The 18,596-nt window shown below is 35.1% G+C and overlaps 2 protein-coding genes across 2 annotated transcripts in view; both read left to right on the top strand.

The window, feature by feature from the left end:
- Positions 1-5,436: 5,436 nt before the first annotated feature.
- Positions 5,437-9,562, top strand: LOC129922999 (C-type lectin TsL-like). The gene is made up of 5 exons (XM_056011626.1): positions 5,437-5,537; positions 6,722-6,824; positions 7,602-7,805; positions 8,506-8,618; positions 8,789-9,562. Exons 1-5 carry the CDS (start codon positions 5,454-5,456, stop codon positions 8,987-8,989), a joined length of 705 nt encoding a protein of 234 aa, XP_055867601.1. The 5' UTR covers positions 5,437-5,453; the 3' UTR covers positions 8,990-9,562.
- Positions 9,563-14,225: 4,663 nt separating this feature from the next.
- The window catches only part of LOC106050561 (uncharacterized), a 30,205-nt gene continuing 25,834 nt past the window's right edge, over positions 14,226-18,596 (top strand). Inside the window, exons 1-2 of the mRNA XM_056011627.1 lie at positions 14,226-14,420; positions 15,960-16,072. Of these exons, the coding sequence (XP_055867602.1) occupies positions 14,354-14,420; positions 15,960-16,072 (180 nt within the window). The 5' untranslated portion in view covers positions 14,226-14,353. The remainder of the gene's footprint in view (positions 14,421-15,959; positions 16,073-18,596) is intronic.

Genomic DNA, 18,596 nt, shown 5'->3' with positions numbered 1-18,596 from the left:
ATAGCGGAGAACATGATACTGAACAGTGTAGGTGCTAGGACACAGCCTTGTTTTACCCCGTTTGATACTTCGAAGGGCTCTGATGGTTCTCCACTTTCTTGGACGCGAGCCTTCATGCCATCATGAAATAGTCTCACCATGGTTATGAATTTTTGTGGACAGCCATACTTTGACATGATCTTCCAGAGTCCTTCTCTGCTAACAGTGCTGGTACTTGCCATTCTGTCCGATTAGTCTAGTTTTGTGACGTTACGCACAGGCCGCCAAGTCCAGACTTCACATGCTAGGTTTGACAGAACCTCAGTGTACTGAGTGCCATGAACACGTCAGATACCCTCTACCTGGTTTAGCCGGCCAGTCAAAGCCGTTTCCGGGGTGTGGCCGCTGCGCATGCTACAGCTTCTGGGAGCCACAGGTGAGAGTTGGGTACCGAGTGGGGACCAAGAGTGAGCCAAGCTACCTTCAAAAAGAGGGTACGACTGCCTGTCCACTAGAGGTGCTACCCCTCCTAGATACCCCCTACTTCCCCTTTACTAATTATAGATCTACACTATCATACAGAAAACATTTCAACTTCTATTTGTCTACATATAGCTTTCATAATTGAAACAAAAACAAAAAACTTATTTATTTTATAAGTAGATCTAGGTCTATCTCTTTTGTCACGTGTATATAATGTTTGTTTGATTTAATGGTCTTGATGATATGAACTTGTGACATATGCAGGTTCGGAAGTGTCATGATTATAGTTCAAACACTTTAATAATTAATGAAGTAACAAAGTGCTGATATGCTTTTCTGGAGTTTTAATTATTTTTAAACACAAACTTGAAATAATAAATGTATTTACAAAGATATATAAAGCAGATACAGTATTCAGTAAAAATGATTAATAAAATGAGTAACTATTTACTTTTAAACTAGCGACTTCTAAGTCTAACTTTCTAGCTCTCTCTCTCGTCTCAAGCTACTTCTCCTTTTATATCTTTCCTTAGAATAAAGAACCGTGACATCTCAATACCCATCCTTGACTCCTTGACTCGTTGACATTTAATTTTTTTTTAATTGTTTTTTAATTTAACCTACGTTAATTATGTTTCCCTGCTGTAGCCTTGAACTAAGTTTTAATCGGCGTCTTTCTGGCATCTAAGCGTGGTAACGCGTGACCTGATTTGAGATAGGTACACTGTCCTCATTTTGTGAACAATGAGGTGTCCCTGGTCACGTGACATCTGTCATCTATGTAGCCTTTAGATGATACTTATACTAGAAATATCTATATTCTAGATCTAGAAAGTGTAGATCTACTTATTAACTTACACTTTATACATAATAATTTTCAATAGCAGTCTACACCAAGACAAATGCCCTGACCCCACAGATTAACTGGTACAAAATAAAGTCTATTCATTTCATGCTTTATCAAATATATGTAGGCCTACAAGCAAATGTTCTTATTTGAAAAAATGGATTTAAATCGATTAGCTAATTTGATAGCTCCATTCATACTATTTTTACATTAACGCATTCCGCATTCGCTTTACTTATAACATTATTATTTCGTTTAATTGTTTACAAAACACTGTCAGTGACTACATCGACAGTGATACGCAAATTAAGAATCGCGGGCCGCGGGTAATATATGGCCAGTTCTATATATAAAGCATAATAGAAATAGCATTTTAAAAAAATGAAACTTCCTGTATTTTAAAGTATACTTCCATAGACTTACATCTACTACTAGACTGGAAACCGGAAATACAATTCTTATCCGCGACTGATCGCTCGTGAACATTGTGTAGAAAGTTGGATCAAGGCGTTGTTTTGTCAAGTAGTTCAAAGAAGTCAAGTTGTTGTTTTTTTCATCCCTAACCTATGTAACAAATAATTTTATTTTTTAGATCTAGATCTAGTAATTGATTATCAAAAATACACAAAAAATCACAATTTAGTGTTGCATTCAGTCTTTTGATAAAGAAGATTATGTATCTATAAATTGCAAAATAATAATTATGAGACGAGAGTAATCTTATTTTTGATGTTCATTTATTAGATCTTCCCATTGTCCTAACCGACATTAACATTAACATTGTTTAGGTTCAGAGGGAAAGAAACTAGTTCATTGCTGGAGGCGTGCAGTTTTGATCGTATTTTTGAAACTTGCGTGTTACACAGTTTGAAGATGTTCTGCAATCCACTGCCTCCATTATTATTATTATTATGTTAGAAATGAACGAGTAGTCATTCTCTGGCGCTGCCAGGGTCGAGTTTCGCTAAAGAGAAACAAAATTCATCGTAGTCCCTTTAACAGTTTCCACTGAGGAATTTTCTGGTGATGTGGCAGGTCTGCAGCAGTACCGCCCTCTGACAGGCAACGAGGATGTTCCTAGGAATGTTAAGGGTCTTGAAGGTGTCTATGAGGTCAGTTGTTATAATCCCCTCGGTTGATATAACAATGGGGTATATTGTTATTTTGGACAATTTCCATAGACGCTTAATCTCCAAGCCTAGGTTCCCATATTTTCTTTGTTTTTCTATCTCAGTTTTTCTTAAATTATGAGACAGTGGTACGGCGATATCGATAATGGTAGCGGTTTTTTCTTTTTTATCGATGAACAGCAGATCCGGGCGATTGAAATCTACCGTTTTGTCGGTCAGAATAGGCCTATCCCAGTACAGTATTATTATTATTATTATTATTGTTACTATTTATAAAGGCAGGTCAAATTTAATAAAATAAAGTAACGTGGGGGCAATGGCCGAAACTGAAGTAAGAGTGACAATCGAGATACAAGTAGTGTAAGTAAATCTTTATTACGCTTATTTATCGTAATATTATTTTTATGTTAAGCGAGACCTCTAGCAGTAGGCTTTTTGAACTTTCGGCTTTTTATAACTTCAAGGCGTTAAACGCTCTTTCGATATTTGACTGTTTTGATGCGCGCAAAATGTTTAATTTTTAAGAACCTTTGGAATAATATTTTTAATTTTTTTTAAATTATAATGAAAATTTTTAGGCCTTAACTACATTGCAAAAAAAAATATATAGTTCTTTAACAAAACGAAGTTAGAAACAGGTGCATTGAACAAAATTAATCTATATATATATATATATATAATTCTCTTCATGGCTCAACAATTTGGACAAGAAGAAATAAAGGAAAGATCACTTTTTTATTTCTGTAAGTTGGACTAGAGTTACTCCACGTAACCTTAGCAGCAAAAAGAAAAAGGGGGGGGGGGGGAGAACAAGTCACTAAATAGCAGGGCCGGACTTAACCATTGTGACCAAGAAGTCATGGAAAGAAAACAAGTAATCTATTTTGTATTCACCCATCACTAAATAGCAGGGCCGGACGTAACCATTGTGGTGCCCTATGCGAAACGGATTTCGCGGGGCCATGTTTGGGTAGGAATACGGATAATAAGTGAAAATTAAGAGTTTGTATTAGAAAATATATTTGTCTTGTACATTTTATTCATTCTTTACTACGTACAGAATGACTTAACGAGCCTTGCGTGTAGCGAAGTCATTCAGTATATCATAAAAATTCTATTTCCTACATAGGTAACGCTCAATAGCAAGAATTACTAAATGTTTCAATCTATCTACGAGAATTGTTGACCTCAGGTAATTCTTCATTAGTTTGAGGAAACTTCTTTCACCATATTACACAATTATGGCTAATGCATAATGCCGTTTTTTTTATCGCGCGTAGGATTGGCGTTTTCCATATTGAATGACACCCCAAAATGGCAATTTTCGTCTATATATTTCAGGAGATTTGTATGAGCTTTCAAAAGATTTTAATAATTTCCGGATATTTCCAGGACTTTTTCGTATATTTTGCAATTTCAGGAGATTTCCAGGAGCTCCTGGTAAATCATGGGGCCGCGGGAAATCTGTTGTGAGTTATACACATATAATTAGCGCGGGTCCTATTAAAGTGAGGGTCCCACTGCGGTCGCATAGGTTGCAGTGGCCTAACCCGCCCCTGCAAAATAGCAGCGTATGCTACGCCATGGGTCAACTAGTAACTTATAAATGAATTTTTTTAATATTAATTTTCGGAGACATTTTTTTTTCGACGGCGACCTTCAAAGCCTTAATCTAAATATGTTCTTTTCAAGGAATAAATCTGCTGTATTTGGTTTCAGAACACATTTCAATTGTTACTCCTATATTTAAACATTCTTACGAATTCTAAATGAATTCTAAATTTTCCAAAATATAATCTTTCTTAGATTATTATTTTAAATTCATTTGCAATTACATAGACTGTTTCGCCATATCTGACTATTCTTTTTTGAAAATTGTTATGTTTTTGTCGGGGTCGGTTGAGTGGAAACGATTATCATTGAAAAGTACTCTGTCCTTTCTCTACGATTCTTAAAACAAGGTTGCAAAGATAGTTTGTGTTTCCACACAAATTCAAATCGGTCCCAGAAGTGGTCCACCCAGGCAGGTAAAAAGGCAGAATTCAATATTTTCAGAAAGAATATCAGATTGAAATTCATTCAATGGCAAATGACAGGGAAAAATGGAGATAGAAGATTGACAGATCTTGTGTGGTACCCCAACGATACGACAGACCAAGGAATAGATAAAAGTTAAGGTTAAGTTCAATGTGAACTTGGCCTACCTTATGTTACATAATGGTTATCTAATTAATCTAATTGTTTCGTAAAGGGTCAATCTTTTATTCAAAGCCTCAAGGAAAGATACATTTCCGTTAAAAAAAATTATTTTGAGTGTCTTATATTGTATGGTCATTTTACAGTTCACGCGATAATATGAAAAACTATGTATTAATTGTTGTTTTGAATTATGACCCACTTATATGCATATTAAATAGATTTTTTTCTCATTAAAAAAAAGTAAATATTTTTTGTAAATGTAGTAGTTAGTATGATAGAACTGAATTAACTTAGCAATAAATTTTTTTTTTTAATTTGACAAAAAATCTAAAACCGTTTCCACAAATGTATTAAAAATACTTTCAGGGGCCGCTGATACTTATTAAATAGCCTCCCGCGTTTGTTACTGTTAATAGTGAATAGTTGTAAAAATGGTGTATTTTATAAAAAAAACTGCTTGCAAGTTTGAATTAAAAAATTATTTTTTTCGCTTTCAGAAACGAATAAAGTAGCCGTTGCATCAGAACTTTGAAAGGTCTAAAATATCACGTTGTCGGATTTTCAGTATCTTTTCTAGTTTACGAGATCTAAACGGTACGGACGGACGGACGGACGAACAGACCACATAAAATAATAGCGTCTGTTCCCCCTTCAGGGGCCGCTGATAACTCTGAAACTGTATACCGCATAGAAAAAGTTCTTCTACAGTTATTTTATAGAAATGAATGAAGCAGCACATAGAAGAATTCTTCACATAGAACTTCATCTTAAGTTTTGTATATTCTTATAAAGGACATCATGACAACTGTTGGTCAATGAATGGAGTCAATAACTCTGTCTTTGTCAACGATAAATGTTTTCAACTTTTCAATCAGCCTTTGTCATGGCCTGAAGCTCAGGTAAGCTTGTTAGGTAAAAATGGTTGTCTATTAAACTGTACAACTAAATATGTATAACTTAGTGTGGCGTGTTTTGTCTCTTGTTAACTTTGGCTCAGGAGGGAAGTGTTTGAGCTTGAGATTAATAGCGTTTTTTGAGGGTTTTTTTTTGTTTTGTTTTAGTTTTTCTTTTTTGAAAAAGGGGGGGGGGAGAGTTATTCTTGTAACTTAAAGCAGTCTATTAATGATTATTTTGTGAGTGGAGCAAGCTCTTTATAAAGCTTATATCAACTCACTCTGTCTGCCTGGTACAAGACTTATATCAACTCACTCTGTCTGTCTGATACAAGACTTATATCAACTCACTCTGTCTGTCTGGTACAAAGCTTATATCAACTCACTCTGTCTGTCTGATACAAGGCTTATATCAACTCACTCTGTCTGTCTGATACAAGACTTATATCAACTCACTCTGTCTGTCTGATACAACACTTATATCAACTCACTCTGTCTGTCTGATACAAGACTTATATCAACTCACTCTGTCTGTCTGATACAAGACTTATATCAACTCACTCTGTCTGTCTGATACAAGACTTATATCAACTCACTCTGTCTGTCTGATACAACACTTATATCAACTCACTCTGTCTGTCTGATACACATTTTGTACACGTTATTTCTTCCACTTCCCAGTGGATCAAGTTGAAACATTGCAAACGTATTCATTGTTCATAACAAAACATGTTTCAATCATATTAATATTATATTAATAATTTGTAGTAATTAATTATTTTAATTGATATAGAACAGGAAGTCTGTTCAAGAAACAACATTCCATTAGATTTAGTGGATAAAGGAATTCATTTCCTCAGACTTAATTAATCAATGACTGCATCAGAGTGATTAGATCACTAGTTGACACTATTGTTGTCAAGATTCATTCATTTATTCTGGACCCCAATGGGTGTGCTATAGCAAATGGTGCCTGCGAACATAAGTGTTATTGCCGGAGTAATCAAGTCTATGATATGAACGTTGGGAGAACGATAGAGCGTAAAGAGAACATCTAAGTAAGAAAAGACTTGACTAAACCAACAAACTGTGTACACGTGTACATGTGTGATCGTTTAATGCATTCATTAGTATCTGTAGGTAAGAGTCTCAAATAAATCTCAGAATGTAATATTAAAAATAATTTTCAGGAATTTTGCAGCAACTATTTGTCTGGTGGAAGTCTTGCTGAACCAGTAACTCCAGAGGAGAAAAATTTAGCGATACAGTTGGTTCGGTCATCATCTACTGGAGGTGAGATGTTTCATAATACGGAAATTCGTTTTACAATTAATGTATTCAAAGATACATATAGAAACAAAATGTACGATATATTCAAAAGTAGCATGTGAAATGTTGACATCAGATAGATTAATTATATTCAATGATTTGATTGCCAGGGAAACAAAGGAGTTTTTCTGTCTGTTTTTGTAAACGATATCTTGTATCTCCTAATAAAATCTAAACCTCCTGGCTCAGAGGGTGTTGTTTTGTATTTTTTAAATCTTTTTAGTTTTCTTACGAATGTTTCTCTCCAGCAGTTGTCCGATTGGAGCTTGTTTGCTACCAATGATTTTACAAGCAACATTTAGGATTTCCTGCAGTTTGTGTTTTTTTCATGTTCAGATTGCCATATCAGGCTGTGATATTGAAACTTAAATTAAAAGAAGTTAAAAGTTACAAACCAAATACAAAGAAAATCAGCGTGTCTAGCCTCTATATTTATCTCCAGCAGTATATCGACTTCCTCTTCTGTTAATATGCACGTCAGTGTAGGCCTATACCAGTGATCATCATACTACATTGGGCTTTTAGCCACGGGAAATACTGTATTCCTCATAAATCTTCAGACTCCAAGTCGAGCCTTATTATTTTATTGATTTCTCTCCAGATACAATGTTTTAAAAATACGGTATCTAATGTATTTCATCTAAACATTAATATCTCCGTTCAGTCCTTACAAAAAGCCAAATGTGTATTCTGTTTAAGTCAAGAACACAAATTAACTTGACTTTATACATTTATCGACAGCCTGGCTTGGTGCTAACAACATCATTTCTGGGAGTTTTGTATGGTCAATATCCCAACAGAGACTGTCCACTCTAGACAATTGGTGGTACATTGGAGAACCCAACAGTTATGGGTCACTAAAAAGTTGTGTTCAACTCGCCCCGACTACTGGACAGATTTACGACAGCCATTGCATTGATAAGTTACTGCCCATGTGTCAATACGGTAATTAAAATATTCATATTGCCCATGTGTCACTACGGTAATTAAAATATTCATATTGCCCATGTGTCAATACGGTAATTAAAATATTCATATTGCTCAATGTGTCAATACGGTAATTAAAATATTCATATTGCTCAATGTGTCAATACGGTAATTAAAATATTCATATTGCCCATGTGTCAATACGGTAATTAAAATATTCATATTGCCCATGTGTCACTACGGTAATTAAAATATTCATATTGCCCATGTGTCAATACGGTAATTAAAATATTCATATTGCTCAATGTGTCAATACGGTAATTAAAATATTCATATTGCTCAATGTGTCAATACGGTAATTAAAATATTCATATTGCCCATGTGTCAATACGGTAATTAAAATATTCATATTGCCCATGTGTCAATACGGTAATTAAAATATTCATATTGCTCAATGTGTCAATACGGTAATTAAAATATTCATATTGCTCAATGTGTCAATACGGTAATTAAAATATTCATATTGCTCAATGTGTCAATACGGTAATTAAAATATTCATATTGCTCAATGTGTCAATACGGTAATTAAAATATTCATATTGCTCAATGTGTCAATATGTTTTTAAATTACTTTTCCATTTAAAAATGTTTAATTATGCCTGCAACAATTTCTTTTCGATTATCTTACCTGTAAGAATGTATTTTTTCCCATCATTAGCTAAAGACAGAGAGACACCTATTAACCCATGTTATCCATTGAAAGGTGCAATATATACCAACGGAACTTGCTTGCAGCTTATAAATGTTTCCAAAACCTGGACAGATGCTCAGGTAGGCTTAACTTAATGCTGAGTATTCCTGAAAATAATCACACGATCCTCTGAATAAGGTGGATTTAATCCCTTGATCTAATCACTCTGATGCAGTCATTGATTAATTAAGTCTGAGGAAATGAATTCCTTGATCCACTAAATCTGATGGAATGTTTGTTTCTTGACCAGACTTCCTGTTCTTCTGTCCACCCCAAAGCCAAGCTTTTTGAAATGTTCACAGAACAAGAACGAATAGAAGTAACACATTATGTTCAGGAGTTAGGAGTGTCAATATGTAAGTATCTTGGGATTGAAACATTAGAAGTAACACATTATGTTCAGAAGTTAGGAGTGTCAATATGTAAGTATATCTTGGGATTGAAACATTAGAAGTAACACATTATGTTCAGGATGAAGGAGTGTCAGTATGTAAGTACCTTGGGATTAAAACATTAGAAGTAACACATTATGTTCAGGAGTTAGGAGTGTCAATATGTAAGTACCTTGGGATTGAAACATTAGAAGTAACACATAATGTTCAGGATGAAGGAGTGTCAGTATGTAAGTATATCTTGGGATTGAAACATTAGAAGTAACACATTATGTTCAGGAGTTAGGAGTGTCAGTATGTAAGTATATCTTGGGATTGAAACATTAGAAGTAACACATTATGTTCAGGATGAAGGAGTGTCAGTATGTAAGTATATCTTGGGATTGAAACATTAGAAGTAACACATTATGTTCAGGAGTTAGGAGTGTCAGTATGTAAGTATATCTTGGGATTGAAACATTAGAAGTAACACATTATGTTCAGGAGTTAGGAGTGTCAATATGTAAGTATCTTTGGATAGAAACATTTTTTTATCGCAGTACAGCTCATTGTATTCACACTTGAACTCAACACTAGATACTTCTTAGGCCGAAATGTCGCAATCATTCAATTATTCGGTTCACTTTCCATGTAAAATCTCACTTCACAGTGGATAGTATGAGAAATAAGAAAACTAAAAAAATTCTTTAAAAAAAACAATAACATTAATTAATTTGTGCGATTAGAATTAGTTTACCAATTATTTATTAAGCGCAATTTCATACTTCTAGCTTTCTCAGTGTGCTATTATCCTATTACTTGTCTGGACCAGTTGGGAAAGAAGGGAGGGGGAGAAAGAGAGGGATATCTGGGTCTTTGTTGCCATGATCTCTTTTTAAATTCATTTTAAAAAGAAATAAAAATATGCACAATTGTAAAACAAATTTTCTCAAGGATAATAAGGATTTATTATTATCATCAGTATTATGAAAACAAATCCTATAAGGTTGTTTTTTTTATGTGTAATTCACTTTCACAAAATGTCCTTGGGAAAATAACAATCAAATATTTCATAATTGTTAGATGTATTATTATTATTATCATTATTACTTCAGTATAAATTCTTATAAATATATTACAATGTACAAATTCTATATATCGCTATGATAATTATCAGTGATAAATTTAATTACATACTTAATAAAAAGAACATTAGAACATTGCAGTAACATGGCTAATTGCTAATAGTGCCCATTATCAGTCAGCAGTAACAAGATGCCGTGACAATACGCTAGTAATGACCATCATCAAGTCAGAATCAAACTCTAAAAGTGTTACACAATCAAACATCGTACAGTTTGTACAAGATAAAACTTCGATATCAAACTACGTCAACTAGGATAAGGACAAATAAGGATGCTACGTGCACACAAATCCTTAGATAACACAAAACTTAGTAAACCACAAAACTTAGTACACCACAAAACTTAGTACACCACAAAACATAGTACGCCCCAAAACTAAGTACATCACAAAATATAGTACGCCCCAAAACTTAGTACACCACAAAACTTAGTACACCACAAAACTTAGTACGTCACAAAACTTAGTACACCACAAAACTTAGTACGTCACAAAACTTAGTACACCACAAAACTTAGTACACCATAAAACATAGTACGCCCCAAAACTTAGTACACCACAAAACTTAGTACACCACAAAACTTAGTACAACACAAAACTTAGTACACCACAAAACTTAGTACACCACAAAACTTAGTACACCATAAAACATAGTAAGCCCCAAAACTTAGTACACCAACAAAACTTAGTACACCACAAAACTTAGTACACCAACAATACTAAGTACACCACAAAACTTAGTATACCACAAAACTTAGTACACCAACAAAACTTAGTACACCACAAAACTTAGTACACCAACAATACTAAGTACACCACAAAACTTAGTACACCACAAAACTTAGTACATTAACAAAACTTAGTACACCATTAAACTTAGTACACCAACAAAACTTAGTACACCACAAAACTTAGTACACCATAAAACTTAGTACACCACAAAACTTAGTACACCATAAAACTTAGTACACAAACAAAACTTAGTACACCATAAAACTTAGTACACCACAAAACTTAGTACACCAACAATACTAAGTACACCACAAAACTTAGTACACCACAAAACTTAGTACACCACAAAACTTAGTTCACCAACAATACTAAGTACACCACAAAACTTAGTACACAACAAACCTTAGTACACCATAAAACTTAGTACACCAATAAAACTTAGTACACCATAAAACTTAGTACACCACAAAACTTAGTACACCACAAAACTTAGTACACCAACAAAACTTAGTACACCAACAAAACTTAGTACACCAACAAAACTTAGTACACCATAAAACTTAGTACACTAACAAAACTTAGTACACCATAAAACTTAGTACACCATAAAACTTAGTACACAACAAAACTTAGTACACCAACAAAACTTAGTACACCACAAAACTTAGTACACCAACAATACTAAGTGCACCAAAAAACTTAGTACACCATACAACTTAGTACACCAACAAAACTTAGTACACCATAAAACTTAGTACACCAACAATACTAAGTGCACCAAAAAACTTAGTACACCAACAATACTAAGTACACCACAAAACTTAGTACCCCACAAAACTTAGTACACCAACAATACTAAGTACACCACAAAACTTAGTACACCACAAAACTTAGTACACCACAAAACTTAGTACACCAACAAAACTTAGTACACCACAAAACGTAGTACACCAACAAAACTTAGTACACCACAAAACTTAGTACACCACAAAACTTAGTACACCACAAAACTTAGTACACAACAAAACTTAGTACACCAACAAAACTTAGTACACCATAAAACTTAGTACACCAACAAAACTAAGTACACCATAAAACTTAGTACACCACAAAACTTAGTACACCACAAAACTTAGTACACCAACAATACTAAGTGCACCAAAAAACTTAGTACACCATAAAACTTAGTACACCACAAAACTTAGTACACCAACAATACTAAGTACACCACAAAACTTAGTACACCACAAAACTTAGTACACAACAAAACTTAGTACACCACAAAACTTAGTACACCAACAATACTAAGTACACCACAAAACTTAGTACACCACAAAACTTAGTACACCAACAATACTAAGTACACCACAAAACTTAGTACACCACAAAACTTAGTACACCAACAAAACTTAGTACACCACAAAACTTAGTACACCATAAAACTTAGTACACCAACAAAACTTAGTACACCACAAAACTTAGTACACCACAAAACTTAGTACGTCAGAAAACTTAGTACACCACAAAACTTAGTACACCACAAAACTTAGTACGTCACAAAACTTAGTACACCACAAAACTTAGTACGTCACAAAACTTAGTACACCACAAAACTTAGTACACCATAAAACATAGTACGCCCCAAAACTTAGTACACCACAAAACTTAGTACACCACAAAACTTAGTACACCACAAAACTTAGTACACTTAGTACACCACAAAACTTAGTACACCACAAAACTTAGTACACCATAAAACTTAGTACACCAACAAAACTTAGTACACCATAAAACTTAGTACACCACAAAACTTAGTACACCACAAAACTTAGTACACCAACAAAACTTAGTACACCATAAAACTTAGTACACTAACAAAACTTAGTACACCATAAACCTTAGTACACCAACAAAACTTAGTACACCATAAAACTTAGTACACCATAAAATTTAGTACACCATAAAACTTAGTACACCAACAAAACTTAGTACACCACAAAACTTAGTACACCAACAATACTAAGTGCACCACAAAACTTAGTACACCACAAAACTTAGTACACCAACAAAACTTAGTACACCATAAAACTTAGTACACCACAAAACTTAGTACACCATAAAACTTAGTACACCAACAATACTAAGTACACCACAAAACTTAGTACACCACAAAACTTAGTACACCAACAATACTAATTACACCACAAAACTTAGTACACTACAAAACTTAGTACACCAACAAAACTTAGTACACCACAAAACGTAGTACACCAACAAAACTTAGTACACCACAAAACTTAGTACACCACAAAACTTAGTACACCACAAAACTTAGTACACCACAAAACTTAGTACACCACAAAACTTAGTACACAACAAAACTTAGTACACCAACAAAACTTAGTACACCATAAAACGTAGTACACCACAAAACTTAGTACACCAACAAAACTTAGTACACCACAAAACGTAGTACACCACAAAACTTAGTACACCACAAAACTTAGTACACTTAGTACACCACAAAACTTAGTACACCACAAAACTTAGTACACCACAAAACTTAGTACACCACAAAACTTAGTACACCATAAAACTTGGTACACCACAAAACTTAGTACACCAACAATACTAAGTACACCATAAAACTTAGTACACCACAAAACTTAGTACACCATAAAACTTAGTACACCAACAATACTAAGTACACCACAAAACTTAGTACACCAACAATACTAAGTACACCACAAAACTTAGTACACCACAAAACTTAGTACACCACAAAATTAAGGACACCACAAAACTTAGTACACCACAAAATTAAGGACACTACAAAACTTAGTACACCACAAAATTTAGTACACCACAAAACTTAGTACACCAACAATACTAAGTGCACCACAAAACTTAGTACACCACAAAATTATGGACACCACAAAACTTAGTACACCACAAAATTATGGACACCACAAAATTATGGACACCACAAAACCACAAAACTTAGTACACCACAAAATTATGGACACCACAAAACTTAGTACAATACAAAATTAAGGACAACACAAAACTTAATACACCACAAAATTATGGACAACACAAAACTTAGTACACCACAAAATTATGGACACCACAAAACTTAGTACACCACAAAATTATGGACACCACAAAACCACAAAACTTAGCACACCACAAAATTAAGTACACCAATAAATAAATTCACATCGACAGGTTTGCCTGAACTATTAAAGTAAGTTTGAAACATTTTCTTTACAAAAAAGTATGACTTTATGTTTTACTGGGTAACACAAAGTTTTGACATCCATGCTCTGGTTTCAGTTCAATCAATTGTAACTCAAACCTCAAAGAATCAACAAATACGAACCTCCATTTTATTCACATAACAGCTTAAATACTTTTGTCATTAATATTTTCAAGTCTGGATCGGTGGTCTAGACATCAAACAAAATGGACAATTTGTTTGGGCGACAACTCCCGAAGTTGGCATTGTAAGCAACATTTGGAATAATGGAGAGCCGAATAATTATGGCGGCAATGAAGACTGCGTGGAGATGTATACCTCTGGTGTATTGAATGATATCAACTGCAGTGTGTCGAGATTTGCTTTATGTGAATTACGTGAGTGGTAACTTAGTTTGTACAAAGCTTATAATCAACTGACTGCACAATTATGCATTTACCTAACAAAACATAAATCAATTAAAAAAAAAACAATTACTTAATTAATTTGTACTAATTAATATATTTTGTTTGATATCGAAAAGAGAAATAAGTCTTATAGTATTGAGACATAATCATGTAAAGGTGGAGTTCTTCCCCTTAGATAAGCTTTTTTTTTTTTTCATTACAATACCTCTATTTAGGTAGCACATTCATAGAAACTGGATCCTTCTGGGTGGGTGGGTGGACACGTTCCTCAAAAACGGCTCTAACGATTTTCCTAGAAAATTGGCAATTATTTGGGAAAATAATGACTAGCTCGTCGGCTACGCTGAGTTTGACCGTAATAACTTTTGACATTATAAAAAAAATAATTTAAATTTGGCTAGAGGAATAGAAAATCTTTATCTTGAGCAAATGAGTCTTTGGGTATTTAGCATGTAGGCCCTATTCATTGAAGAGTTTAATAAATTAATCTTAAGAAACATGTATCACATCGTCAGTTTATCGTGTTATTCAGTAAAACATCTCAGCAACAAAATGCTGACTTCAATATAGGTTTAGGTCCTACAGCGCCGCATGGGGCGACAAGTTCTCTCCACAGAGATCTGTCATCTGTGACTTCCACAACCTTAAAGGATATTTCTATACTGGTTAGCAGAAGAGACACATATTTAGAAAAAAATCTGATTAATTAAGGAAGACTTTGTTACTGCGTTTTTAAAGTGATTATCGAACATGATTTTACACTACCTGTATTCAACTCTTACAGTCATGAAATCTGAGTAGATGGGGAACACTTGGACACGGTTCTCGAAAACGGCTTTATCGATTTTCATAGAAACTTGACAATTAATGTATATTGTAGGGGAAAAAAATACTAGCTTGTTAGCTGGAAAAAGTCTAATTTGAGCGTTATAATGTTTTAAATTCCACAAAGAGATAAGTTTAAACTTGGCTAGAGAACTATACAATATTTATCTTCAGTACAAGTCATTTGGTATTTCCACATGCACGCCCTATTCATTCAATAGTTGTGTAACGTTCAGGAACTTTTAGCGCATTGTCTTCTAGCTCTAGATCTAAGGGCCTACCATTAGAATATTAATAATAAAGTCTAGTAGATCTTTACATTCGCATATCCAGGAGTAAAAAATGTTACTTTTTAAACATTAAGTAATACTAATCACTCAATAAGTTGTAGTAAAGAGTGTTGTCTGTAAAAAAAAAAAGTATTTTGGATGTTTTTCTTGCTTAATTTAGTTAACTGTTTGTTTATTTAATTCTACCTTTCATCTATAATGTCGATAAAAAAATGTGTATTTCTAAAGAAATGTATAAAGTAGATTGTATGAGTCTTAAGTATTTGAAAAAGCACTAATTAAGTGCACAATGGAAATAAGATAATTAGTTTTTAAATTGTCATTTGTGGATGTGCGTATAAATAAAAGAACTAATCATAGTTGTCAGTGTGAAGATGTGTTTCTCTATTTTTAGCTCAGGGGAAAAGTGGCATGTGTCCTTCCAGTGGAACTCATCCAATTCTTACATTTACGGACAAATGTTTTGTCTTTCTGACTAGTGAGAGGCTAGTAGCACGTGAGGCTAGGGTAAGTCAATGTCTAGCGCTAGGGTAAGTAAATGTCTAGCGCTAGGGTAAGTCAATGTCTAGTGCTAGGGACTTCGTGTTCAATGGAAACGAAAAATACAATAATTTATATTCCCTATGTATTATATATATTTGTTTATTTATATACAATTTTATCACTTTTAAACATTTTTTTTCTCTTTGAGTGCCTCCATATATCCCACTCCCTGAGGCTGTATAGTATAAGCAATGTTCCTCTTTCAAACCTTGTTTATCTAGGGCAGAGGATGTAAAGATTATTTGTTTCTGTGGCTCACTGTTAACGAGAGCATCATGTGACCAGCACAACGTCCAACTGCCTTTACTTTTCCCCTACTAATACAAGGTCCCCATTAGTGCTGGGTGGACTCAGAAGCGCCCAGTATAGAATAATTATCTGAACTAAATGGGCTTGGATTGCAATGCATATTTTAATTGAAAAAAAATTGATTGTTTTCTAGAAAAAAAATGAGTACATACTTTTTTCAATGAAGTATGTGCAGCTAGGTGTGCTGAGAGCGTTGTGAAAACATCAACAGTTCCATGCAATTGAACATATATTGTTATTTGTGTAGTCTTACAGAACCATTTTAATGAACAACTCTTTTGACTTAATTTGCCCCAGACTTGCTCATCATCTTCTCGACAACAAGTTCGTGTCTTGTATTAAGACAGACATGCACTGCAGCGGGGTATATGTCCAGGGCATTTGCAAGAGATGATTTGAACCTCAAGATCTCAGTCAAGTGGTGTTTGAAGACACTTTACGGAGATCTTCTACCGAGACACCTTACAGAGATCTTCTACCGAGACACTTTACAGAGACCTTCTACCAAGACACTTTACAGAGACCTTCTACCGAGACACTTTACAGAGACCTTCTACCGAGACACTAGTGAGACAGATTACAGAGACTCCTTACTAAGACACCATCCATTATTTTGTATACAGACTTCTTGCCCGTGTACACGTTCAGAGGCAATGGTGCTCGAAGAGACAACAAAGAAAGCACCAAGACAGGAGTGACTTAGACTTACTTAAACTTAGACAGGAGTCACAGACTTAGACTTACTTAGACTTAGACAGGAGTCACAGACTTAGACTTACTTAGTAGACTTAAACTTAGGAGTCACAGACTTAGACTTACTTAGTAGACTTAAACTTAGGAGTCACAGACTTAGACTTACTTAGTAGACTTAAACTTAGGAGTCACAGACTTAGACTTACTTAGTAGACTTAAACTTAGGAGTCACAGACTTAGACTTACTTAGTAGACTTAAACTTAGGAGTCACAGACTTAGACTTACTTAGTAGACTTAAATTTAGGAGTCACAGACTTAAACTTACTTAGTAGACTTAAACTTAGGAGTCACAGACTTAGACTTAGATCCTCCCGCGCCTTTCAGCGCATTGGATCTGACAGACCCGTTGAAAAAAATAAATTTAAAACCACCACCACCCCTCCGTTCCAACACCTCCCCCCCCCCCATTATTAACCTTACATTTTACCTTTCCCCTTCTGACCTATGCCAAACAATACAACAGACAGGATCCACTTGATCAAGCTAGTTGAACGTCTGACCGAGGCATGCCCCTCCTCCCATTCACTGGACCAACGTGGACAAACGTTGGACGGGATTTCTTCCCTTCCCTCACGTCATGACGTACGGGTGACGCTTTCCCCTCTGATGCCCCCTCCTCTCGGGAGTGGCTGGTCAGTTCAAAGGGCCCTCTCCAGATACAAGATTTCCCTGTTCGATATTTGCTCTGACCAGTGCCTTGGCATAATCTCCCTTGCTCTAGCCAAGCCCAAGTATCATCTCTCCCCTTCTCCTTCTCTAAACACCAATGCGGGAAGACAAATAGACGCCAGCGAACGAGGCTCTCGAGTTCCCTGGTCTTTCGATTCACATGCCTATGCAATGCCCCTCCTCGGGCAACTTTCGTCTCGGATCAAACTAGGACTTTCTTCTTGATGGCGTCGCATTGGCGCCCTGCCCCACCATTCTCCCCCACCTCCCCAGCCATTTTCTGTTGACTATCGTCAACGTGGTCTTTCTGAATTAATTCCTTCTCGATACCTGGTGGAGAGACCATTCTTCTAGCTCTGATCTCGACACAATTTTTCCTTTTTTTTCTTCGGATTGGTGCCTCTATATCCTTAGGTACTCTGTCCTTCTGGTCAGGAGCCTTTACCAACGCTGCAGACTTCTTGGTGCCTCTATATCCTTAGGTACTCTGTCCTTCTGGTCAGGAGCCTTTACCAACGCTGCAGACTTCTTGGTGCCTCTATATCCTTAGGTACTCTGTCCTTCTGGTCAGGAGCCTTTACCAACGCTGCAGACTTCTTGGTGCCTCTATATCCTTAGGTACTCTGTCCTTCTGGTCAGGAGCCTTTACCAACGCTGCAGACTTCTTGGTGCCTCTATATCCTTAGGTACTCTGTCCTTCTGGTCAGGAGCCTTTACCAACGCTGCAGACTTCTTGGTGCCTCTATATCCTTAGGT

This window comes from Biomphalaria glabrata, chromosome 14 (genome assembly GCF_947242115.1).
Source record: "Biomphalaria glabrata chromosome 14, xgBioGlab47.1, whole genome shotgun sequence".
NCBI classification, from domain to species: Eukaryota; Metazoa; Mollusca; class Gastropoda; family Planorbidae; genus Biomphalaria; species Biomphalaria glabrata.
This window is presented reverse-complemented; position numbering and strand designations above follow the sequence as displayed.